Source organism: Corvus hawaiiensis, chromosome 1, assembly GCF_020740725.1.
Source record: "Corvus hawaiiensis isolate bCorHaw1 chromosome 1, bCorHaw1.pri.cur, whole genome shotgun sequence".
Taxonomy (NCBI): Eukaryota; Metazoa; Chordata; class Aves; order Passeriformes; family Corvidae; genus Corvus; species Corvus hawaiiensis.
Window position 1 is genome coordinate 5531602 of NC_063213.1, and position 25551 is coordinate 5557152.

The window sequence follows — 25551 nt, forward strand, 5'->3', positions numbered from 1 at the left end:
GCCAAGAGGACAGTGCTGGACTCTTTTCAGTGATGCCCTGCGACAGGATGAGGAGCATCTTTCTTACACGCCCCCTTTAAGTACTGGAAGGTCACCATAAGATCTCCCCAGAGCCTTCTCTTCCCCAGGCTGAACAAGAAAACTGTGGTATGGGGTTGGCTTTAGGCAATATAGGATGATGTTATATTGGATTTCTTTTCAGGAAAACCACCAGCCTGATTATTACTATTTTTCCCTCCCAAATACTTGCTAATGTTCATATTTGCCTCATATCTGCCCACACTAAGCATTTCCAACCCAGCACCAAGCCAGACGCATTTTTTTTCTGAAAAAAAGGATCAGTTTAGCAATGGCAAACACCAGAACATGAGGATAGCATGGCCATACCATCACTTTACTGCAGGCAGCTTTCCTGGAGAGCTCTGGCCATGCTTCAGTGTGTGGCTGAGGGCATCTTCATACCTCATGTGAGGATTATAGACCTCAGTGTGGTGCTATGAGTACAGGGAACTCAGGCTTTTTTTTTTTTTTTTCCCTCTTTTTTTTTTTTTAATCTTTTTCCTGGTCAAGTTCCCGTGCCTTTGGCTTCTGGCAGTTGCAGCTACGTTGCTGGACTGTACTGATACAGCTTAACATGCACATATTGCCCTGTGTGAATGGTTCTTTGCTAGGAGTGATAAGCAGCGTTACAAGAGGCAACACACTCGAAAGGGCAGTTAAATAATAAGCAGCTAAATAATAAAAAAAATAACAATAACGAAAGGACACAAGTTGCCCCAAGATGTTGTGGATGTCCCATCCCTGGAGGTGTTCAAGGCCAGGTTGGATGGGGCTTGGAGTAACGTGGGATGGTGGAAGGTGTCCCTTGGCAGGGGAGCTGGAAATGGATGATTTTTAAAATCTCTTCCAACTCCAACCATTCTATGATTTTGTGAATTTGAGCTAATTCCCTCTTCTCTCTGGAGGTGTTTGCGAGGGATGGGTAGTAGAGGCAGGCCTCAGCTATGCCTCTGGAGGGACTTTTTAGGGATTTTGTGTAGCAGAAATGCCATTGAAACACCAAAAACATTCATCTAAGAAGAAGGAAATCCTCCTGCTAGATGCCAAAGACAATAAAATAACAATGAGTTTTAATGTCACACCAACAAGGGAAACAGTTATTTGTAATTTACTGTTTATTTTCATATACAAAAAGATAAACTTGAAATAGTTCTTTCTAGGTTTTTTCCTCCTATTTGTTGGGGTGTAGCTGCTTCACACAGGGCAAATACTACATTCATACTGGTTTATTCGGACACCCAGTGCAAAGCTGAAGCAGCAAAACTCCAACTTGGCAGATCTAATTTCAAACTTGAGACTCATTTCTAAAATACCACAGTAAAAAGGAACAAAGATCCACTGCAAATTCATGAACTATGATACAATGTTCTTTCCAAAATGTCTTCATTTAATAACTGCAATACAATGGATGTCTGCATTAGGCCATTTTATATATACATTTTATATATGTATACTTCTGCAGAATGTATATATATAAAATGTACATATATAAAAAAAATCAGCACACTTCAATCCAAAAGGGGTTACAGCAACGAGCTTAACTCTCTGTATACTTTTTTCTTTAACAGGATACTTTAGAATAACTTTTGTTAACTCAGTAGTACAAGCTATCTCTGTTCTACATTTTTATAGCTACAAGAGTGAAATATAACCTACAACATTTACATTTCACATATCTTGGTATACAAACAGTACTTAGTGAATTTGAGCCAAGGACCAAGAGACTCTTTAAAAATTATTTCACCATCTGATAGAGCTTCCTGTAATTTACACTCAGTTTATTCTGCAATCTTCTAAATCATTTAATCTCATAGTTTGAGTTTAAATCCATTCCAACTGGAAATCCTGGAGAAACAGGTTACTGCAAACTCTTATGTATATTCTATATATACAAGTTAAGTAACACAGCGTAATAAGACTTAGCTATTTATCCTAAAACTGATATACACATATTTCACTACGCTAGACAAGTCTTAGGATTTTTATTTTATTTCTTTAAATAAAGCACAAATTTAGAAGTAGCTGGTAAAACTTACAATAAGATGGTTTTAAAATGACAAATGGTTAGGGTGAGATTTCTTCCTGCTGGTGTCAAAACATTTTCTTGTGAGTTTTTGTACTATGCTGTGTTGTTTAACTGTATGCATCTAATGTTACATGCAGAAAGCTCTTTCCACAAGAATTGACATCGAACTGTACTTAAGTCAACTTTACAGTACAAAATTTGTCAAACTTAAGGACGAATGTGAAAATATTAACAGGTGAAAGATCAGGCTTTCAACTCTATCATGAGGATCATGCAGAATTCATAAGCAGATAGTTTGAACAGATTGACAATGGCATTGTGCGGGCTTATGGCATATAATTGAGGCCAAAAATGTTGCTTAGTTTGCAGTAACCACCTCCTTCAATCCTCACCCACTAATAGATTGATTTTTGCATTATAGTTATTCCATTGGAAGGCCAGCAGCATTGCAAAACACCTCCTCCTGGGAGATTTTAGTACTTTGATTTACCAAAGATAATAATCATCAACCATCAATAGCCATAGAAACATTAGGCAGCCAAGAAAAATATGGGGAAAGGGAAATATCTTGTACTCTTCCTTTAGAAACAGTAAATTAATTACTATCCATTCATTCAGTAATTAAATGAATTACTAGTAATAGTAAATTCATTAGTATTTGGACAGGAAAAGCTACTATGCTGTCCAAGTAAAATACAGACTAAAATCCAGACTACATGGATATATTTTTTTAAAAAACAGACATTTGGGAGGGGATCACATACAATAAAATGGTGATTTAAAAAATGGTCTAACTTATATTTTTTCCCCAAAAAAATATAGCCTGAACAGAATTCTCTTCAGCAAAGTACCATTAAGAAGTTGCTGTAGTTGAAGGTCTGATTTTATGAGCTGGTTCTTGGGAGTAGGTATTTGGAAAAAGGAAAGGGGCAGACAGGTTCTAGGTCTTGCCAACACGTTTTTTGTTATCCACAAAGTTGCTCTGGTGCTAAGTCCACTTTCCAAGCCTATGAGATGCTCCAATCTCCTCCTCTGTCATGGCCAGATTTTTGGTTTCAGTTGTTTTTTGTGGTTTATTTTGGTGTTTTTACAGAGGTGGCAATGCAGAGATGCCAGTGACTACTGAATTAGGATTTTAATTCACTAGGATGGTTACTGGTTAAACTTCAGTTCCCCAAAACACTGGAAAATTGAATGAAGTATGGCCTTCCTTGTCACAAAAACAGAAGCCATGAAATTTTCCTAGAACGTTTTAGTTTTGCAATACCAACCTTATTGGAATGTTATAAACTGAGTTTTGGGGTTTTTAATGACTGGAAAGATTAAGAGGCTTCTGCTTCAAAATGGGCCAAAAATGCAGAAGCAGTGTTTTAGTCACATCATCTGCCCCATTAAAATACTGAAATAAAAGGCTAACAAAGGAAGCACTTTTCAGAAAACACTTTTTCTTTCTAGATATCCAGCACAATGCCATTATAGAGCTTCAGAAAAGCCCTTTTGGTTTCAATGTTGGAATACAAAATAAGTTTTGCTTTTTCCTTCAGTCCTTGGGGATCACTTTTCATTTACATATATGTATCATATATATACATGTATATATGTATATGATACATATATATAAACACCAATATAGAGCAAAGTTCCTGTTTGTTTGTGTATGTTACAATATTGTAGTATCAAGGAGAATCCAGATAGCAACACTGTTTAACATGAGGTTTGAGGTAATTGGTTCTTGAAATACCTGGATCACAGACTGCATCCAGAAATAACAGCTGGGCAATGAAAAGTGTTTTTTTCAGACAGAAATAAAAAAAAAAATAAACAAAAAGAAAGCTTACAGCAGTTGCTTTTGCATGGAAAAATAAAGGCACAACAGAATAGCATTACATTTCAGAACAGCTGGATGGACATAACACAAGTATGACCTCTTTCTGTGGACGTGTCCTGAGAAAAAGCATTACTGCTTATTCCATAGGCTACTACTTCAGTCAGGGAACTGAGCATCACCCTAAGAACGAGTCATGAAAAGGGAAGTCTCATGTAAATAAGAGACCAGGTGTGCTTAGAAAATGCTCCAGGAACACAAACGCACACTCGTGGTCACACAGGATTGGATAGAAAATCTCTCACTGGTTTCCACAGGGCCAGGACTTCACCAGAACACAGCTGAGGGACTCGGCAATTGCAGGAGCCTGCTTGAACTAGTGAGCACTAATTGCAGAAGGCACACTGTCAAACCAGCTCCAAGGCAGTGCCATGTGCTGTTTGGTTTAAAGCTTTCTTCAGTACCTCTCACCCACTGACACTGTGCTATCATGGTTGAGAGGACGAAAAAGACTGGAGTGAATTTTAAGTCCAATGGAAAATTAGGTTAAACTCCCCACACACTTTTTTTTTAATTTTCTTTAATATTTTTAGAATACCTTGGATTGGTTACACAGATTTGGAAAGCTCTTTCGCTTAGTAAGACTTTGGACATGACAGCACTCCTTTTTTTTAGTGCCTCCGATGCAGACTGTTAAATCTGATTTTGGGAATACAGAGCACGTATCTGTGTGTTCTGGTGAAGCATGATTAGTTGTGTCACTTCAGAGAGAAGGAATTTCTAGGAACTGGTTTTATCAGGACTCCACTGGTAACAGCTCCTTACAGATCATATTGTCAATGCAGCAGACACAGCTGCTGTGAACGGATACAGCAGCGAGCGAGATCAGCCTGGCTATTTGGCCTCAGTAAATTCTTTACACCCTGACTTCACAACTCACTGCAGCACCACAGCATATGCCAAAAGACACACTGCCCACACATGGATACTCGCATGAACACATGAAAAAACTCCTCCCGAGTTAACTGAAGATGGCCGTAGAAAAGCAATGAGCATCTTTAGCAGAAGGGATGTGACATGCAAGATAACCTAAACATATACTCAGTGCCATCCTCAAAGCATGTCCAAGTACATCCAAACTTGCTCCTCAAACTGTTTTCAGGCTACACTTGTTCTATCCTCTAGACTTTGATGTAGTGCACACTTAATTTAAACATTATATATATATTTCTTTATTTATTTGCTGTGCATACACAGACCTTTCTCCCTTTTCCCTGCAGAAACATATTAGACATTACAAAAATAATCTGTGGTATAAAAGAATTCTCACACAATGTAGAATTTTTGTTTGTATATGTAACTAAAATATATATATATTTTTCCAAAAGTAAAAAAGTCAAAATGTCCTTATTTTCCTCTATTATATAGTCTATTTTATTTACAATGTTACCAAACAATATCCTGTATGTAAAAGTGATAAAAGTTTGCGGGACACTTCCTGCTTAGCAACTTCCCAAGTGGAGTGTGGCTTGAAGAGGACTGCAAAAACAGCACTGTCACACCTTATCACCCAGCACCTTCCTCTGCAGTACAAGTTCCTTCCAGACTAAATGAAACCAGACCTTTTCCCTGCAAAACAGGGCAAGCTCTGACAGTCTGCCTAGAAAGTAGTACAAGAGGAATAAAACGTGTGTTCTCCGGTTTCACTGCTACGATGTTAAGGGGGATCAGGATTCCTAATGGCCAGGCCTGACCCAGCCAGCCTGGAAATATCTGCTTCCACTGAAACCACTGACTTCAAGTGGGAACAGCAGGGAGTTAGGAGACCTAAGGAAAATGCATGGGAATTACTGGGGGGCACTCACAGACCTTCTCTTCAAAACAAAGACCTCGGCACTTCCATAGGTGTAACTGTGTAGCACTGGATATTCTGTAAGAGAATTTCGCCTGAAGAACGAGGCAGAATAAAAAGTGAGTTTCTTTTGTCTTAGAGATTTCTTAATCATCAGGACCATCTAAAATCCTTAATCATAATGAATAGGCCTGGTACTACTTAACTGATGATTAGGCTGGTTTATAACCATCTCTTATAATATGCACATATATTTTAATATAAGCCACATACAATTTCCAGCCTTGCTGTACTAATGCAATTTCATCAGCAAGTCACTGCTCTACCATCTTAAAAAAACTCCCCAGTTTTAGTTCCTGTGGTACTTCCAGTTTAAAAATGTGAACTCAAACTTTCTCCACCCAGGAAACCAGCCCAGCCAGTGCAATAAATTCATAAAAGGGAGTTACACCAGAGAGATGGGGAATCCTGGCTCTTAAAGTCAAGGAGAATTTTTCCTCAGGATATTCAATGCTAACGTTCACCTGAGAACTTCCATACGAGAGAGGGAGATCACCAATAAAATTCTGCAGCCAAATTTTTGAAGAGCTGCTTCCTCTAAGTCTGAATGGGAGGTGGAATTTAGTGCTTGGGAAGCAGCATAAGAGGTGTTGTCACCATCATATTCAAGGGAGTGTTTAGAGGAAAAGAGCTGCAGTTGCTTATGACAGCTACACCTATGGATGTGCCCAATTCCTGACTTGGAAAAAGCCTCTGCAGTACCAAACAGAACCAAAATCATGTTGTCAATGAGAGTTCAAACGGATTAGAGGTGAGGGAACTACTTGCTTGACAGATCAACTGTTGAAAGACCAACAAGTTAATCAGAGCTTGTCTTTGTTCATAAAATAAATAAGTGCCAGTTTAGAAAACAGCTTTAGCCAAATTGGTACAAATTAAAAGTTCAGGATTTCCTTCTCTGCTGCAATAGCAAGACACACGTACCTATATACATATAAAACTTGTTACCCAGCACACACCCAATTTGGAAATTCTTTTTCAAATCAGTTTCTGAATCCTGTTGACAAGATGATCTATAAGGAACCATTACACCAGGAAGATGTAACACTTTACAATCAACATTCGGTCAAGGTTTGTACGGTCGTGCAGTTCCCCGCAGTAAGAAAAGCTACATGTGAGAATTTGTGTTATGCTTTCTCAAAAGAGAAGATTTCAGACACTGTTTAATAGGCTATTAAAATCATATGGCACTTTCAATAAATACTTTAAAGCTTCTTAAAGAAATCAGGATAAAAAAGCAACTGCTGTAATAAGCCTGTTTTAGCTATAATACGTAATGCTGAAGGAAAAAATCCAGAAGAGCAAACAGATATTAACAGTTAAAAGACAGTACAGCTTTTTTCTTTCTGCAGCAATAGGAACTGGCTCCCATTCCCGGGGAAAAGGGAGCAAGCCCACCTCGAAACAAGTATTCACTCAATCTTAACTGCTCTACACTCCACCCCAACGCTTACATCACTTCACTTCTAAAACATAGTCACATTTTCATATAAATCTCAGTGCAGAAATGTATTAAACATGAAAAATACTGATCCTGCAAACATTTACAACCACACTTAACATTAAGTGAGTGCCTAATGTCATGACACCAGAAGAGCTACCTACACCCTCAATGCTAAGCATAGGTATGTTGCAGCATCAGGCCCAAAGGTGCCAACGGCCACCGGGGACATTGGCTGGGTCAAAATGGTATCGTTCTGTCTGGTTTTGTCAAGGTTTTCTCAACAGAAGCACATCAAGAAACAGAAACTTTCAAACCTACACACGGAAACACAGTTACATGTGTGTACATACTAATATGCAATATACATTCAGTAACTTGAAAGAATAGGTTAAGACTTTATTCAGATAGACAAATTAAGGCAATTCTCTTAATGTCTCTTCAAGATAAAGGACCATGTCCTCATTTGTGACCTCTAGGTTTTAAAGCTATACTTTTCAAGAAATATATTTCAATTTTTTTTAATATTTTCTCCAATTAGCGGTTTCATTTGCTTAATAAATTATATCTGTGCAAGGGTGCACACTGATAATTTGGCAGTGTAGAGAAGTCCAATTCATTTACATAATACAGACTTTTTACATTTTCATTACAGGGTGATTAGTTTAGGACTGCATTTTGGCTTAACACAAAGAAAAATTTAGAAGATCTGGCCATCCAATGGACATAACTTTGTCAGTCTAGCAAGACACAGAATTCATGTTATATTCAAAGTAAGAAAAAGAAAAAAAAAAATTAAAAAAATAAAAGAAAAAGAAAAAAAAGATGTACTGTCCTTTCACTAAAACAGACCAAAAAAAAAAAAAATACAGCATGGAAACAGCCTTCACAAATAAGAGTGAATAATGCCCAGGTACCTTATATAGGCAGTTATTCTACAACTGTATACAGTTATTTACAATGGTGCTTTATTAAACAAAACAACAAAAAAAAATGGTAGCACTTCCTAAAAGATTTTGGAACTTTTTTTCTTTTTTTTCTTTTTTTAAAACTCCCTTGTCATAAAAGCCAACTTACATTAAAATATACTTACTACAAGACAACACAACTAACAAAATATATAATAAAACTCATACAAGTAGAAAATTCTGAGGTATTTCTGGTTTGAGGTGGTCTGTGGTCGTGAAGTTTTTAATTTTTTTTCAGTTTAAACCTCGGAAGCCACGTAACGTGTGTGTGTATGTTTTGTGTTTGCTTTTTTTTTTAAGTTTTTTTTTTTAAACATTGCATGTTTTGCAAATTAAAAAAATATTTCAATGTTGAATCAGCAGCATTAGGAACATTCACTGACTAGAGCAAGTTTATGGCATAATAAGAGTAACGGTATTGTAGAATATGCACCATTTTAAGACAAAAGAGTTTCATCACAGAGTAAGGAGAAAGCAGGGTCAAAGAAACCAGTGGGAGAGGTGCTGTGGGAATCACTGCTGCAGCCAGGCAGCTCTCAGGCTTCTCGGATGCTACAGGAGCCAGCTGCCACCATTCAGGTATTTTCACTCTCCCAACCTCAAATTAATAAAGAAGAAAAAATATATACCCACTTTTCACCCTTTTCCTCTTTCCACCGTCTGCACCATTAGTTTGGGTTGACAGATAATCAACCCAAGGCCAAATTTCCTCGACTGACTCACACTTGAAACAAGATGCACAAATTTTCCCATCTTTCAGTATTTTACCAAAGTGCTTCTGAAATCACACTTCCCCACCTGTCCTGATGACATTGCTTAAAAGCATTTTCCTAATACTATCTGGAATTGAAAAATAAAAGTTATAGTCCTGCTTTGTTCTTTTACCGCCCAAACCCAGACTCTGGAGGAAGAAACAAGTGCCTTTCTTCCAACCACTGCCTCTTTAATTCCGCTTTCTCCATGCTCTGCAGCCGTAAATACTCTGCCCAGAAATGTCCTTCCCCTCCTCTAATGGTTACCTGAGAAGTAGCTCCATAGCAAATGATGTTTCCCCGAATGCTGCCGAGTCCAACGTCACTCTCCCCACCCCTATTCTATGCTCGCCCCTTCAATTCTACCATCAAGAATTAACATTCTCTGCCCAGTTACTTTTTTTTTTCCATGTTACAATGACACCCGTTAGATCCGTAAAAGACACATCTGCTGTTTTTTTCTGAAGCTCACTTCCAAAAAAATAAAAAAAAAAAAATAAAAAAGAAACTGAACCCAAAACCAAAATGGGGAAAAAATGCTTTTGAGGAAGGTGTATTCTTTGTATAACAGTCTTAAGTTTCCTCCACAGTTTGCAGCATTGCGTTTTTGAAGGTGGTAGGTGGTTTTCCTGTATGTCACAGAAGCTTATGTCACAGATGCTCCGCTCAGAAGACAGACTGATAAAGAGAAACCCAGAAAACTGAATAAAATAAAAACAACTGAAGTGAGTTTGTTGAGGTTCTGAGGTACCTGCACCTTTTCTGCATTCATTAGTCGGCACCTGAATGCTTGCTGAAATGTCCATTTTTTTTAATACAGTAGAGCAATGTGCTGGTAAAATTGATCCAATCCAAAAAAATAATAATAATAATAATAACAATAATAATAAAAAGTCAAGATAAAATAGCAGCTGCATTCATGGGTTTGTTGAATTTTTGTGATTTTGTTTTTTTTGTATGGTTTTTTTTTAAAACTTTTTTCTTGTCTTTTTTTTTTTTTCTTTGTTTTTTTTTTTTTTAAATCCACTGGGTCTGGAAAGACAAAAGTGAACCAGGACCCAGGACTCAGATACTAGACTCTTTGGGTGGCAAGTCCACGTTGGTGACAGACGTCACGATGGAGACGAGGCAGTCCGAGGTAGTGCCGTTGACGGATTTGCGGATCTGCGCGATGCGCTCCTCGACGCAGCCCGCCGAGAGCCGCGCCTCCGCGTCGTGGTCCCAGCACTCTTCGATGGTCACGCAGAGCTGCGCCAGGCCCTGCAGACAGCAACGGGGAGAAAACGCCTTCAGCAATGTCACCTGCTCTGGGTGATGCCAAAATGACTTTTGCTTTTATATTTCCTTCATATATATTCGTAGCTCTGTAGGCTGTTGTTGTATAGTTATAGTTCCTGGCTAGCTCCAGTACTTTTCCCATCCTGATAGGCAGAAAGATAAAACACATTCCAAAGGCTTCTGTCCTATCTTGCTTTCTCCTGGGAACCGAGGATCAGCTACACTCCCAAGACATTTTCTCATAAACAAAGTACACTGGTACCAATGGGAGGCTCCAGAAGAGGTTGAACCAAGAGGGGGAATTACCTCATCACCTGTGTTTCTAATTGGGGATCCTTGTCAATTTTGCTGATTTGCTAAACTTATAAAACTATTCGCCCTGTGTGGAGTGGGTATTTTTCCATATCTGCCCCTGTCAGCCTCCAATTAAAGACCAGTTTTTGTATCACCTCCTATACTAATGTTGTCTCGAAAATGTGTTGTTTTATTTCTAGATCTTTAAGGCATCATGGACACCACCTTGTCAGGGGGTGGGAAGGTCCACTGAACACAGCCCATGCTCTAAAAAAACCCTACAAGTACTTTTTCCACAGTATGCCAATTACCATCACATACATAAGCTTTAAGAACTACTTAAAATATGTGTTTTCATGGTTTTTTTAAGCATCTGCTTTCTAAGGCTGGGCTGCATCCAGCCCCAAAAGTGTTTTTTTTAATATCAAAATAAATCCCAAGATTTAGCAGTTAGAGCTTTAAAAGACAACAAGTATTGTGATTCCCATGATAAAATTGTGAGAGCTGGCAGCACTGTACCAGTTACGATGAAACCATTTGCTTTGTTTGCAATCACTTCTCTCGATATCCCCAAAATAACTGAATTCATCAGTGCTTGAAGAACGCAGCTCTTATTTGAACTCTCATTGGAAGTGGAACACTCATCTTTTTCTGCAGTCCACAGCTCTCCCTAACTCATGGGAAATGAGTTAGTACACCTGAGTCTAACCAAATCTGTAGCAGTTTGGTCAAAATAGAGGCATTTGACTTCTTACTGAAGCCCAGTGAGATACCATCATCTCTCACCTTCCCGATCTAAGAAAAATCAGCTCTTTTATTAAAAACGTGAGCCTGAAATTAACTACCTCTGGGAAACCCACGCTGCATTTTGCTTCATTGTCTGCTTGCTTTCATATCTAATTAATTTTTCCTCCATAAACTGCTCCAAGTCTTGCATGGTATCTCGCTTTGTGAGGAGTGTGTCTCCAATAGCATGGATCATTTTCTTTTTCTTAATGAAAGGACTTTATTTTCCATTCTTTCACCATATTAAGGGAGTCCTACTAAAGCACCACATGCTCCACATTCAGCACTAGCTAATTATTCAGCTTGTTTAGTCTCTAAATACAAGAGATAAACAGAAAAGGGAGCACAAAGGTGTTGAGCAACCCCTCATTCCCCAGAGCTGACTCTAACACTGGGAATGCATAACCCATCACACAGGAAAATATTTTCCACTGTTAACCAGCAGGGACGTACGGGATGTTTTAGCCAGTGATCCTTGAACACGGGGCGCATCTTCTTGTGAACCACCACTTCTTGCAGGTCCTCAAGGGATGGGTGCTGACCTATTTCTTCTTCAAAAGGCAGCATGTATTCATCCACTGGACCTATGGTGTGCACAGAGAATCAGGTTAGGGTAGAAATGGCCTCTGCAGAACCACGGCCTCCCCACGCATGAGTGAGCTGCAGCTCCAGAGCAACCTCAACCCACTGTAACAAAGCCTGGCGTTCACCTGTCACTGCAGACAAATGTGATTTACATTCCTCCTGCACAATGGTCTTTTCTGTCCCTGCTGCCTGTCTGGCCATGCATTTTCCACCTCATTGAGTTACAAATCCAAACCCTCAGCCGGACCTCCGGATCCCGCCATTTCCTTGAGAAAGTTTGCCAGGTAGTCCGGGATTTATTTTAATAGAAAGAGCAGATCAACCCATCCTCCCCACATTTTAACACAACAATTCAACACACAATAACCTAGACAAAGGTTGCAGCATGAGCATAATTTCATTTTAGCACTGACTAGCAAGGTCAAGCATATACAACACTTATAATTTCTTGCTTTGTGATCTGGCTTGTTCATAGCTTTGAGTCAGCCCTGACACGCTGGAGCCAGATGCACTTGTCCCAAGTACCAGCTCCAAAGTGTAAAATGATTTCTGAATGCTTTAGTTATACCAGTTATGGCTGTGAACTGCCCAGGGCCATGGGAATGAGACAACTGTTATGAGTATCAGTGCAGATGCTGGATGATAGCAATAACTTCTGCTTATTGAAACATCATTTGGCTTTTGGCAATGCATAGATGCTTTCTCAGAAAGAGCAGCCCAGCTTAACTGATGGGCTTCTCACAGTGCTCCAAAGCATCACTTATGGTTTCTCAGTAGCAAAAAGTGACCTCTTTCCAGAGCAGAGATAATTCAAGAGGGTCTTTCCAGACTAAAATAAAAGAGCTGACCACTTCATCTGGTCATGAATTGTGACACCAACAACACGATATTTAAGTACTCTAAAGAATGAAATCACTAAACCAGCTTATCATTATTCTTGTCTACTCAATGGCAACCACTAAACCAAACTGAAACACTTGCTCCAATGCATGGCACAGGGTCACTTATGACTTTCCTTTTCCTCCAAGAGGAACTCAGGCTAAGAAGAGCTGTACTGGTGATCTCCAAGCTAAATGTGCTGCTTACACAACATCACTTCTGAGCTGGAAGTGCAGATGAGGCTCAGTGTAACCCCCTGTAATCCCAAAGGAAGCCTTCCCTCTGATTCAGTGGTGCTGTGTGTGTCACCTGGGGTATCTCAGATGCCTGAATTGGCAGGAAATCCCAAACATGACAGGAGAAATGAAAGTGGATATTTGAGGCACCTCAACAGAGAAGGGCAATTCCTACATGAATGATCTGTGTACCACTGTTTTACCCTACTGTGCTCCTAGCTCCCTGCTTCTCCAGCATTTCACCTGGTTACACTGTACATTTTTGAAGAAGAGACCTTCTGTTACCACATACTTACGGGAGGAATTTTAATTATAATCGAGCTCTTCAGTCCTACTGTAATGCTAACAAAAATATTTCAAGTCTAGGTGAGGTGCTGTTGTTTTATGAACTTGATATTCAGAGCACCCATATCTATACAAGAAGAAAAAAGTTGGAGGAAGCAGCCTTGGAGCTACTACAATGACATGATTGCTTCCCTGTCCTGCACATGGTCACTAAAGGACAGATGTCCTAACTGGACAGAAAAGGTGCCCCACTTTTCAGTATAATTTTAGTATTAAAAAAAAGGAGAAAGGAGACACCATTAAGTTCATAATTTTGGATCCTTCAGGAGAAAGTGAGATCCTCCAAAGCTGTAAATGAAACAATGAACCTAGCCCACTGCTGAGAGAGGGCTTGATCAGCAAAAGTCAAAGGTCAATAACTAATGACTTATGATAGCAGGGAAATGGGCTTGCTGACCCAGGAAGATCCTTCCAGCCCCGTGTTCCTGCTATTTCACTAAGGTGCTTTCCATTCAGGCTACCCCACTGCCCTGCATAAGTGAGGTGACAGCCAAGCTGGCTGTGTGACTCTTCTGTGGAGCCCAAGGCATGCCCTGGTCACAGGCAGGAATGCAGAGTGCCACGAGAGCAGCACAGAGCAGGCTCAGGTCTAAAGGACACCCATACTGTAGGGACCACATTCTCCCTCTCAATTCTCAGAAATTTGCAAGGTAACCAACATAGTAAAAAGCACTTTGAGACTTGGGCACTTAAAAAGGTTACTATCTACAGACCTTATGTAAAAAAACCAAATGAAAAACAGGTTAACTGCTTTTAATAAAAATACGTCATTAGTTATATTTTTTTTTTTTTAAACAGAGACAGATCCATTCTTTGGACCACTAAACCATATTGAAGCAGAGCCCTCCCCAGGGAAGAGAAGATCTTTATTCTTACCATCAACTGCTCTGCATCTGGAGACTAGCTCCCACAACACCAGTCCCATTGCATACATGTCTATTCTCAGGAAGGCGTCTCGTTGGAAGTTGATTGCTCCCTCTAACACTTCGGGAGCCATGTACCTCCTTGTTCCCACCTACAGAGAAAAAACACAGCTCAAGTTACGCTGCATTTGGGCCCCTCAGCCTCTGCTGGTTGGAGGTGAGTGACAGCTAGTTTCATTAGCCTGGAGGCCACTGCTGCTGAAGGTGCACCTCGCTCGAAAAACAAGCAAAGGGGAGCTGTTTCTTCTGACACCGGTTCTCATTAAGATCACTCGAGTCCAGATAAGCTACATGAAGGAGAGAGCCAAAGCGCAAGGCTACGTGTGTGATACTCATTCAGTGCACACTTCAGGTCTGCATCCTGCTGCATGCTGCTCCAGCAGTAAACCCTGCATTAGAAAATGCTGTCCGTGGAGACACACAGAACACCCCGAGGTCAAGTCTGGCTTGGTTATCCTAATTGTTGGGAGGTCAGTCCTCTTTCACTCAAAAAAAACCCCCAAAACCCCATAAAACAAATAGATAGACAGATATAAAAAAAACAACAAAACACACCAACCCCCCCAAAAAGCCCAATCAACCAACCAACCAAAAAAACCAAAAAAACAACAAAAAAAAGCAAACAAAACAAAACAACAACAAAAAACCAACCACCACCAACAAAAAAACCCAACCAAATAAAAAAACCCCAAAAATATCCCCACCAAACCAAAAACAACCAAGGAGAAAAATTGATATATCCTAAATGGTAGGAATGGTAGGAAAATGTGTTGGTTTGACAGCCCTGGGTAAAACAAGTCTCCTACATCCACAAGAGTAGTAAAGCAGGAACCCTGAATAGTCTGCCCTGCCCTAGCTCGCCACGGTTTGGAAAAGACATTCTCTTGTTTTGAGGGAATGCAGTCCTCATTATAGTGCCTCCATTGTTATGTTTTGTATAGCTCATAATGTAGGAGAGTAGACAGGACAACAAGGGAAAAACCACCTTTTGAACATGGGAATCGAAACACCCTTAATAATTTCCTTTAAGGAAATTCTCATCTGTTCTTGCTGTTACCTGAGGCAGTAGGGGCAGAGTGAAGCCAGGATATGAAAAGACGTGCAAAATACTGGAAAAGTCACAAAAAGATGACAAAAATGAGGAAAGCTGGGGAAGGCTAACCCAGAAGAATGTTCATTCCTTCTGAGATAAAGGTAAAAAAGGGAGGCTGCACAGGAGATGGGAATTCAGAAAACCCTGGAGGCACAAGGAGGGGATGACGGACTTGCTGTACCCTGGCATGAGAGCAGAATGAGGGGCTGCTTGCTGCAACACAAAGGCACAAAATTAAGAGCCCATAAAATTGCAGTATATTGTTTACACAGTGCACAGCCAGCTGTGCCAAAGGTCACCCAAGCAGCCAGCCTGGCTGAATTCTTAAAATTAAATCAATAATTTTAGGATTATTAATATTTGTATTGTGGTATTAGTATTAATATTTAGGAGCTTTAATATTTGTGTTAGGGCCTAGAGAAGTGGTCTGTGCAGCGGACTCCAAAACTAAACACTTCTAAGATTCAGCTGGACTGTCTTGCCTTGCTTTGCTCAAGAAATGTTGAACCAGATGATCCTTGAGGTCCTTCCCAACACGGTATTCTGTGATTCTATGATTCTATGGATATTTATTACCAAAACAATAAAGAGTCAATGAGCCCTGTGTCTGAAGGAGGAAGCCACCTGACCCCAGGGCTGGGGGGACCTCACCTGCACACGAGTCAGAAGCGTTTGAGCATCCTCCCCACTCACACAGATTAAAGCAGCTCCCAGAATTTACATCTGAGCACAAGTTTTTATGGAAAAATCTATTTTCCCAAGAGAATTAAATGCATCTATACAAATTAGCCCCCACTCCAGAGGAGCTAGGGCAAGGCCAACTTTTTAAAAAGTTGAAGGTAATGATTACCTGTCCATGAGTGTCCCCTGGAGGTTTCCCAGGTTCAAACCGTACAGCCAGTCCAAAATCAGCTAGCACAGCTGTCAAGTCGTTCTTCAGCAAGACATTTTTACTCTTGAAGTCCCTATGGACAAGCCAAGAAGTAAGGGTTTATCATGTCATGTGTCTAAGTCACATTGCAGTACATTGTATGTCTATAGGCTTAGCAGCTCCCAGTAAATCAGCTCCTTTCTTCCTTTCTTCCCCAGCTTCCCAACTTGGCCAGTGCTGACAAACTTGGCTTCTCCTCACTGCCCTTGTCCCTAAAACACAACCAAGCAGCCCTGAGCTCACCAGCACAGAGTCAGCCAAACTCTACAGTGAATTAATAAAATTAATAAAATAAATTAATACAATTAATAAAATAAAATAAATCTGATCTGAAGGGGCTCTTTTGATGAGAGCAAGCTGCATATAAGGCGCCATTTCTTGCTCCAAGTACCAGCTCTGGACCCCCACATCTGGGCCCTTCTCATTCCCAACAACAAAGCCAAGGCAGGTTAAGGGAGTAGATTACTCTTTATCCTAGTAAGGATGTTTGCTCCTATCTACAGAATTAGGTCTTTTTGGAAATCAGCAGATTCTGGTGAGACTCTCTCCAGCCTGATTACATGCTTCAACAGACTTTTGCCATAGTCATCTATTAGCCTTCTGTTGTAATTGCTGGATTGATCTTCCCTGGAGAATTCGGAGGGTTGGAAAGCAAGCAGGGAAGGGGGTGAGGCCACACTCAGACATGCTGTCAGGATCGAGCAGGCAGCTCACAGGCAGTTGTAAGAATCTGCAGCAGAGATGGTGGGTCTGTGCTTGAAGGGGATATTTGTGTCAGGCCTGTGCTGCAGAGGGATCATTTCAGGGCAGCTCAGGTAAATCTGCAGGGGCTGGGAAGGGTGGGGGTTGGAGGAAGATCACACTAAGATGCCTAACCAGTCAAGCCCTGTTCCCTGGGCTTCCTGCGTTTTCATCTGAAAAGGAATGTTTGGCAATCTAATTAAATTACAGACCTTAGACAGCAGATGGCAATTGTCCTGTATGCTCAGCATTATAATTTCCCTATCATCAATTCTCTCAGTGACCCTGCTGATTGCAGGACATTGCAGGCCTGCACAAAATAATTAATGAGGGCAGATACGATTGTTCTGCACTAGAGAGACCTGTCAAAATTCTTTGTGAAGAGAGGAACTGCTGGACCATAGAGAAGGGGCTGCTCTCTGCAGCCTTGGATGCCAGAATATCAGCCCAAAGCACTGCAAACAAAAATCATCCTGTGCCACCCAGCCCCTGATTCTGAGCTTAAAATATCATAAGAGAGGATTTATCCTTTCTAAGCTAAGCACAGCATGATGGGCATTTCTGGCTTGAGGATTAAGATGGGGTAAGTGGGTGTGAAGTTGGAGGGCATCCTGCAGCCAGTGAACCCCAGCAGAAACCAGCCTCCATCACCTCTAGGACCACAGTACAGCTTTGCAGAACCTCCCAGACACTGGTGCCCCTCCACTACATAGAAAAATTGCATTTACCACTACCTGTCATCTCAGAGACTGCCTGCTCCCATGCTACAGCAGTTTCCCCACAGGCTTAGGAAACAGCCATCATCTAACGACATGGATAAACGCCTTTGCTCGCTCAGGATTAGGGGATTATGCCCTCAGGGTGGTACAGATTGTGCAAGAGATTTTTGCAAAGCAGTGGCTCGATGAGGACCACACAGAAATTATCAGACAATCTGCCTGAACGATGTGGTTCCAAGGTGAAACAAGATGTAAACCAGCATTACTGAAGGGGCACGTGCTGCTGTTGCTCACCGGCAGTGCCCTTTGGGCATGCAACAGTTAACTCCTACATCTTGATACACAATGCAGGGATTTCCCTTTGCAATTCCATTTTTTCCCCCTATTTCCATACATTCCCCCATTTTTTTCACACTTTGCTTCCTTCCTTCCTTCCACAAACCACCTTGAACTGGCAAGTCTGAGTTGCAATGCAAACGTATCCAGGCCAGGGAGAAGGACCTAATTAATCTAAGTCATGCCAAGGAGAATTCCCATAACGTCATAAGCACCATCCTAAAATGGTCACTGACAAAGAAAAGTGGCATGAAAAGAAGAAATGTTCTTGTTCCATCTAGCACTTCAAACTAGAGAATACAGAGCAAACAGACTATGAGTAACGGGTGAGTTAATTCGATTGAGACACCAGAGATTTTATTTTCAGCTTCCACGTGGGGGCACTTTTGCACCAACAAGTGATTCCATAACCGTAATCCTCCTTGTAGTGCCGGGGGCCAGAGAGGAGTTGGCTGAACCCCTGCCCAGCAGCGACTGGGGAGTTCCACCTGGCAACCCCAGCATCTCCATCCATGTGCACTGTGGGAAGCCGTTCAAAAACATCCCCCACGCCCCCCTCTCCAGATTTAAAATGCATTTAGTGTTCTCTTTCAAAAATAAAATTAAAAGGAGTGGGGTTATCCGAGGAAAATCCCTTGTGTCCTGAAATCCCTCCTCCACTAGGTATGTGCTAAATTCACACAAATGCTGCATTCTCCAGCTTTTATCACTTGCTAAATGGACAGGGACACTAATGAGCACGATCTGTTGCTTTAAAGCCTTTCTATAGCCTTCCTCTGTTCCCCACCCTCAGGAATTTTCATCTATAAACCACTGCCTTTATTCTACAGGGACAAATGTCAGGGACACAGGGGTCAGCTCCAGGAGCAGCACAAAGGCAGCTGCAGGTTCTTTCAACAGCCCCCAGCTCTTCAAAACTTTCAGGTTTGGGGAGGTGGGGTGTTTTGGGGGCAGGGATACCCTTGCAAAAACAGGGATTATCTTGCCATACATGAAGCCAGGCCTGCCAGAGAGGGTACAAATTGCTGCAGCTGGACGTGGGGTTTAAGTTCCTCCTGGATGAAATGCGGTGGGTGGCGCAGGAGTATGGCCACGGATTACAGCCTGTAAATCTCTTCTGGAAATCTCCTCCATCCTGCCCTACCACGAGCAAACCACTCAGAAGAGATGCTTTAGTCTAGGGCAAGCAGTGTGGGACTTTAGAGAAGGGCTAAATCATGAGGATGGTTTAACCCACTGCTTTCCTGCTGTCCCCACTGTGCTGCCACCCATGTGGTTTGAAACGTGTGCTAGGAGGTCTCAGAGGTAGGATGGTGTCTGCTGTGGTGTCTCTCATAAGCACTCTGGCATGATTTGGGCCTTAAAAAACTACAGGGAAAAATAACTAGCAGCCATTTTCTGCATTTCCACAGTTTCTCCACTTTTTACCTTTTTTTTAACGTTTTTTACAGATCAAAAGCTCTGTGGGAAGACACGCAGTGGAGTTATCAGTCTAAAAGATGGAAAAACAGAGTCCAACTCCTGGTATGGCCATAGAAATACATGGATTATAATGTGTTGGTATTATCAAGCAAAGTCCTTTCAAAGAGCAGTTCTGCAGTGACCAGTATTCCCTTCCCACCACAAGGGAAGAGCTGATGGAAGAGAGAAGCCTCTGCCCTTCAGACATTTGCCGTCAACCACTACCAACTGTGCTATTCCACAGGCAAGACACTTACTTGCCCTTCACCATTTTATACGTGGTTGAAAAAAATTCTTGTCTTAGCACAGGATTTGCTGGGTTAAAAGGCCTTTACTTCCTAAAAGCACAACCTCCTCCATTCAACAGCATCATTTCAAAGAGGGTGTCAACAAAAGAGGCTTTACCTGTGTGCTATGGCAGGTTTGTGTCCTTCACCTTTGCACCAGGGGACATCTTCATGAAGGTAGGACAAGCCACGGGCCATCGTTTCTGCAACATGGCATAGCTCATTCCAGCTGATAATGTTGCCCTTCAGGTAATCCGTCAGAGAACCCTGCAGAACAGGACACTGTCAGTTCTTAGTCATAGACCCCTATAAGTGATAGATGTGCCAACTCATCAGTTTGGAGAATGATTTAGAGAGTGCTTGAGAAATCTGAGCCTTGATTTAACAGGGGGGGAAAAATCTCTAGTGAAAGTAAAAAGAAGAAATAAAAATCAGAAGCATCCATGAGTTTTTAGCCCTTGACAGCACAGACCTCCTGATGTCTACTTATCTGCCAGGGAAGGGGAGGGAGGTAAGGAAGGGAAAAATCGTCTTTAACCAGAGCAATTCATCTAACCTAAGCAAGGGGAAAGCCTTCCATGCAAGAAGATAATGCATGGTATCAGCTGGTTGTGGCAATGATTGACTCAGCAGACCTTGGATTTAACAGGGGGATAACACTGCTGGCTCAACCCCAGATTTGCCCATTTGTTTTCAGAGTTAGTCATGCTTTGTAACTAAAGCAATCCATGGAACAGGAGAAGTGCCCCAGGCCCCAAAAGCAGACATGGAGCCCATCTGCAAGGGGCAAGTTGGGTCTGCGAAATCTGCCTCCTGTGATGCTCATCTATGCACATCAAGAGATGTTGACCACCGTAGACATGAGCTGTGGCCTTTTGTGCCTTTTTCCCAAGTCCCACCTTTATTAATCCTTGTTTGTGTAGGAAAGCCTTGAAAGCTAAAGGAAAGGCCTTTGAAGCAGGGGAGCAGGAGCACTTTGCTGCCACAGAGCCATGGCCCACCAGGAATGGACTGGATAGATTACAGGGATTATAATCCTGCTCTATCACAACCAGCTCCCTCTCTGCCTTCCCAAAATGTACATGCAATGATACATTACCTTGTCATGGAAAGCTGTGATCAGCCAGAGCTCTGTCTCCAGGTTTGTCCCCCTTTTCTCTGCTGCGATAAATTGCAAAAGGTTTTCATGCTTCATGCCAGGAGTGTTGAAAATCTCCCTCTCACTCTGCCAAGATTGCTTATCCTGAAGCAGGGAGAAATGCACCATCAAAGATCACACTTCCGTTTAAAGCAAACAGCTCCTTCAGTTCAGTCAGAGCAGCTCACACTACTCTTAAAATCATGCTCCAGTGTTAGGATGTGATGTATCCCTTCAAAATGAGCCTGTTTTCCCTAAAGAAGAAAGACTGGAAATTGCTGTCCTTAGTCTGCCCTCTCCAAAATTATCCTCAGCTATTCCTAAAGGACATGTGTGGGGAGTGGAGAGGAAGCCAAACTCAACCTTACTGAGAAATAAGATTTGTCAAGATCTCCTAAGGATACTTGCAAGAATAAAGCCTGTGCATGCAGCACTCAGATCAGCCTTGTAGCTGTAATTGTTGCAAATGCAAAATCTAATCTAGGCTCAATTGAATATTTACTAGTAGGTCACAGCTGACTTGGACCGAAGTTGTGCAGATCTCCTTTAGCAACGCTATGACAACAAACATGAGGTGGAAAAGTAATGAAGGAGACAGCGGAGGAGCACAAAGATGTTTTAGTCATTTTTCTTTCACTTGACTTTTGATTGCTTTACTCTTTTCATCTGCAATTCCTAGAGAATCAAGCCATGAGTGTTCAAAGGTTTCCTAGAGCAGAAGACAGGAGCTGACAGAAATGCTGCACTGCAATTAGCTTGCACAGCACTGGAGCTCTGCCTTTGGAGGCTGTAAACTGCTCACTAGGTTTGGATCCAGATTTACAACCCACCCAGGCAGGACACAGAAAGCTGGGGCTCTGGCCCTTTTTGTGCACTCTGGACACCGCAGCTGCACCCTGCCTTGCTGGATTTAAACAACACAGGCATTTGCAGGGAAGTTAAAATACCCTGTAGATTTCAGAATGTGCTGGGATTTGCCATTCTTGCAACAAGTACTGCATTTGGAAGCATTTGGTAATGAGATAATGCACGGAGAAGTGTAGGAAGGAAGGGTCCATGAACTTTTTCCCCCAGCAGAAGAGCTCAAATGCTTCTTTGTTATGGTCTTAAAAACCATAATCTCCATAGGCACTTAGAGCATCTCAGCACTGGTGAGGAAGCCTCTGGCAAGTAAGAACCTAATGCAGTGTCCCTCTCACCTGAATAGGGAAGATTTTCACTGCTACGTAGTCGTTCATCAGCTGAGCCTTCCACACACAGCCAAAGCGTCCCCTGGCCTTGATCTCCAAGAGCTGCAGGGGCTTTAGGCCAACCAGGGGAGAAGGGGGTGGCGGGCCAGGGTCCTGCACAGGAGAAAAAAAACACTGTCACCAGCTGAAGCTGGACTGTAAAATAAAGGGAGGGGAGGAATGGAGAGACTGCATGTAGGGAAAGAAGTGTGAAGAAGTGACATTTTATTTAATACAAATTATTTAGATGTACTGTTTGCAGCAAGAACAGCCTGAAATTCCCTCTCTTGCTTGCTCTGTAGGGTATTGGTATAGAAGACATATAACAGTCTACACCTCCAAGTGTCACTTCGTGACACTACTGCCTGCCATGCTCTGGGCAAAACCTGAATTCTCCTGTGTTTTCAAAGCAAAAGTTATTTTGGGCTGTAAAGCACTGATGTCCTCAAGGCTACCTCCTGCCAAAAGTGAGAACCTTTTGATCTTTGTGACCAGACAGCAAACTACATTTAAAACCTCCCACTGCTCTTCACTACATTAGTATGTTCCATGTCACCCCAGCCATGGGCAGTGAACAGCTCTGTCAGCATCATACAGATCATATCTGTTTAAACTCTACTTTTGTCCAGGAGAACAACTTAACCCCACAGGATGCGTGGGGTTGGAGCTCTGTCCTACCTGCTTTAGATGGTAGGATAACAGAATGGTTTGGGTTGGAAGGGAACCTTACAGATTATCCAGTTCCAACCCCCCTACCATGGACAGGGACACCTCCCACTAGACCAGGTTGCTCAGAGCCCCATCCAGCCTGGACTTGAACACCTCCAGGGATGCGGCAGTCACAACTTCCCTGAGCAACCTGTGCCAGGGCCTCACCACCCTCACAGGGAAGAATTTTTTCCTACTATCTAATCTAAACCCGTTCTCTTTCAATTTTAATCCATTCCCACTTGTCCTGTGGGAATGCTCTTTACATGCTCTTGTAAAAAGTGCCTCTCCATCTTTCTTGAGGGCTCCTTTCAGATACTGGAAGGCTGCAATTAGGTCACCCCAATGCCTCCTGCATCCATTCTCTGAGGGCTCACAAAACCTGAGCTTCATCAGGGAAAGCATCTTCCCTCCTCCCACAAAACTGGCAGGAGCTTTATCATCTCTCAGAATCTCTGATGCTCTACAAAGTTGGCTGAAATCAGGCAATGGATTTGAGAGTTTGGGAGGAAGGGCAGGGTTGTCTAATTCCCTCCCCCAGGTATCTCAGACATGGTGATAACCCCACCTAAACCCATCAGTCCAACACTTCCATGGAGGCCAACTGTGCCACCAACTTCCAAAAACAGAGAAGAAAATTTAGGCCACCTGAAAAGAGTGAAGCAAAAGTGGATGTGAACATACACTGAGCAGCCTCTGTGCCTTTTGCAAGGCCCAAACAAAGGGGAGTGACTCCCTCACCTCAATGATGTCCACGTGGCCGTAGGGAGGCTTCCGGTGCCGGTACATCCAGAAGGCCAGCAGGATGGCCATGGACAGCACGGCGATGGGCAGCAGGGAGTAGACCAGGATGTTGAGCAGAGAGGGCGTTGGCGGCGGTGGCTCGTAGATGACTGTGAGGAAAGAGCAGGGTAAGCGAGGGAAAAGGGCCTTCAGCAATGCAGCAGCACTGTCAGCTGCACATCCAGATGCAATCAAACCCCATCTCTCTCTCCATTCCAAAGCTGACAATGCTGGCTGGCATGTCCCATCCCGCACAACAGTATTCACAAGGCTCCGTGGTTTTCTCCTCTCCGTAGAAGTACTGTCAGTAATGGAGTTACAATTGCCCAAACCACACTTTGCAAGCTGAGCCTCCATCTGACCTTTATTTAAGATAGGTATTTCTTGCTGGGATACATAAAAGCAGAACATTTCCTCCTCTTAACCCTTCCAAATGTATTAAGAGAGCATAAAATCCCTTGCAGCGTTGCTTTACCTTTCACAGTGATTGACAAGTTGTCAGTTTTTAGTAAAATGCTGCCGGAGCCACAATCAAATGCACTATTCCCACAGTAGTTCTTGTTCCAAATTACATCAGTGCAGTTGAGACACAAACAATGGGAATACTAAATGGAGCCATGTTGCTATGTTGGAGACAGGGAAGGAAAAAATAGCAAGACTTGCCAAATTAAACAAAAACCTGTGAGAGAAAGAATATTTGCTACTAGGTTGCTACGGGTACGTTAATAACAGGAGATAATATAACCCATGTAAACAACTAAAAACCTATCAGGAAAGCCCAGGAAAATCTGATAAAGGTCTGTTGCAACATCTCAGTAAATGCAGGTAGTTCAAAGTGGTGGAAACCAACCTGAGGAAAAGATTCACCTGCTTTAATAGTTTTTATTGAATGATACTTTAAAAAGTATACACCTAAAAGAATCATCATTTTTCTATTAGCCTCTGAAGAAGGTCCTGCTATTACTTTTCTTCCTTGATGCATATCCACAGACTCTGAAAGCTGACACACACCCTTTCCCTTTCAATCCCCAGACCAACAAAATAGAATCAAATGCAAAAATCCCAGAAGGTATCTGGAGACTTGTGACCTATGAAATTAATGAGGAAGGTGTCAAACACCTTTTAAGAATTTGAGACTCAATCCATGCTGTATAAATCACTCTGCCCTCTTTCCCTCGTGTGGGATTTTGTTTTGTAACATCCCACGGTGAACTGTCCACCATAAAGAAAACCTAATTCTTACTGATGGTATCCATTGCTTTAGCCACAGAGTGAAACAGCCTTAAAAAACTGTTCTTAAAGAACTGCAGCAAAAGAATTTCTGACTTTGTAACCAAAACATCCAGCAATTCAATGTTGGCATGAAGTTGAATCGGAGGAGGTTTAGGACCAATACTTGGAAAAGGTTCTTCACCCAGAGGGTGGTCAGGCACTGGAACAGGCTCCCCAGGGAAGTGGCCACAACACGAAGCTCAGAGCTCAAGCAGCATTTGGACAACACTCCCAGGCACATGGTGTGAATCTTGGGGGTTTCCTGTGCAGGGCCAGGGGTTGGACTCGATGATCCTTGTGAGTCCTTCCCAACTCAGGACATTCTATGTTTCTATGAAAGTCATTGGAAACTGGGTCTAGGGGAAGAGACCCCAACTCCCCGTCCTCCCAGTCACTCACCTTCTGGGCCGGTGACTTCGGGCAAATGAGTAAATTTCTCATTGCAATAGTTGCCCTCGCAGCAGCAGAAAAACACCTGAGGGTTTTCTTCTGTGGCTACGCACTCCTGCCTGTGCCAGGGAGGGACAGACACGGAATGAAGAA

The 25551-nt window shown here is 42.1% G+C and overlaps 1 protein-coding gene across 1 annotated transcript in view; it reads right to left on the reverse strand.

The window, feature by feature from the left end:
- Nucleotides 1–1157: 1157 nt before the first annotated feature.
- The window catches only part of ACVR2B (activin A receptor type 2B), a 107163-nt gene continuing 82769 nt past the window's right edge, over nt 1158–25551 (reverse strand). Inside the window, exons 3-11 of the mRNA XM_048320012.1 lie at nt 25408–25517; nt 23695–23846; nt 22216–22359; nt 20978–21121; nt 19997–20145; nt 16254–16368; nt 14264–14402; nt 11796–11926; nt 1158–10244 (exon numbers count right to left, since the gene is read on the reverse strand). Coding sequence (XP_048175969.1) covers nt 10050–10244; nt 11796–11926; nt 14264–14402; nt 16254–16368; nt 19997–20145; nt 20978–21121; nt 22216–22359; nt 23695–23846; nt 25408–25517 — 1279 coding nt within the window. The 3' untranslated portion in view covers nt 1158–10049. The remainder of the gene's footprint in view (nt 10245–11795; nt 11927–14263; nt 14403–16253; nt 16369–19996; nt 20146–20977; nt 21122–22215; nt 22360–23694; nt 23847–25407; nt 25518–25551) is intronic.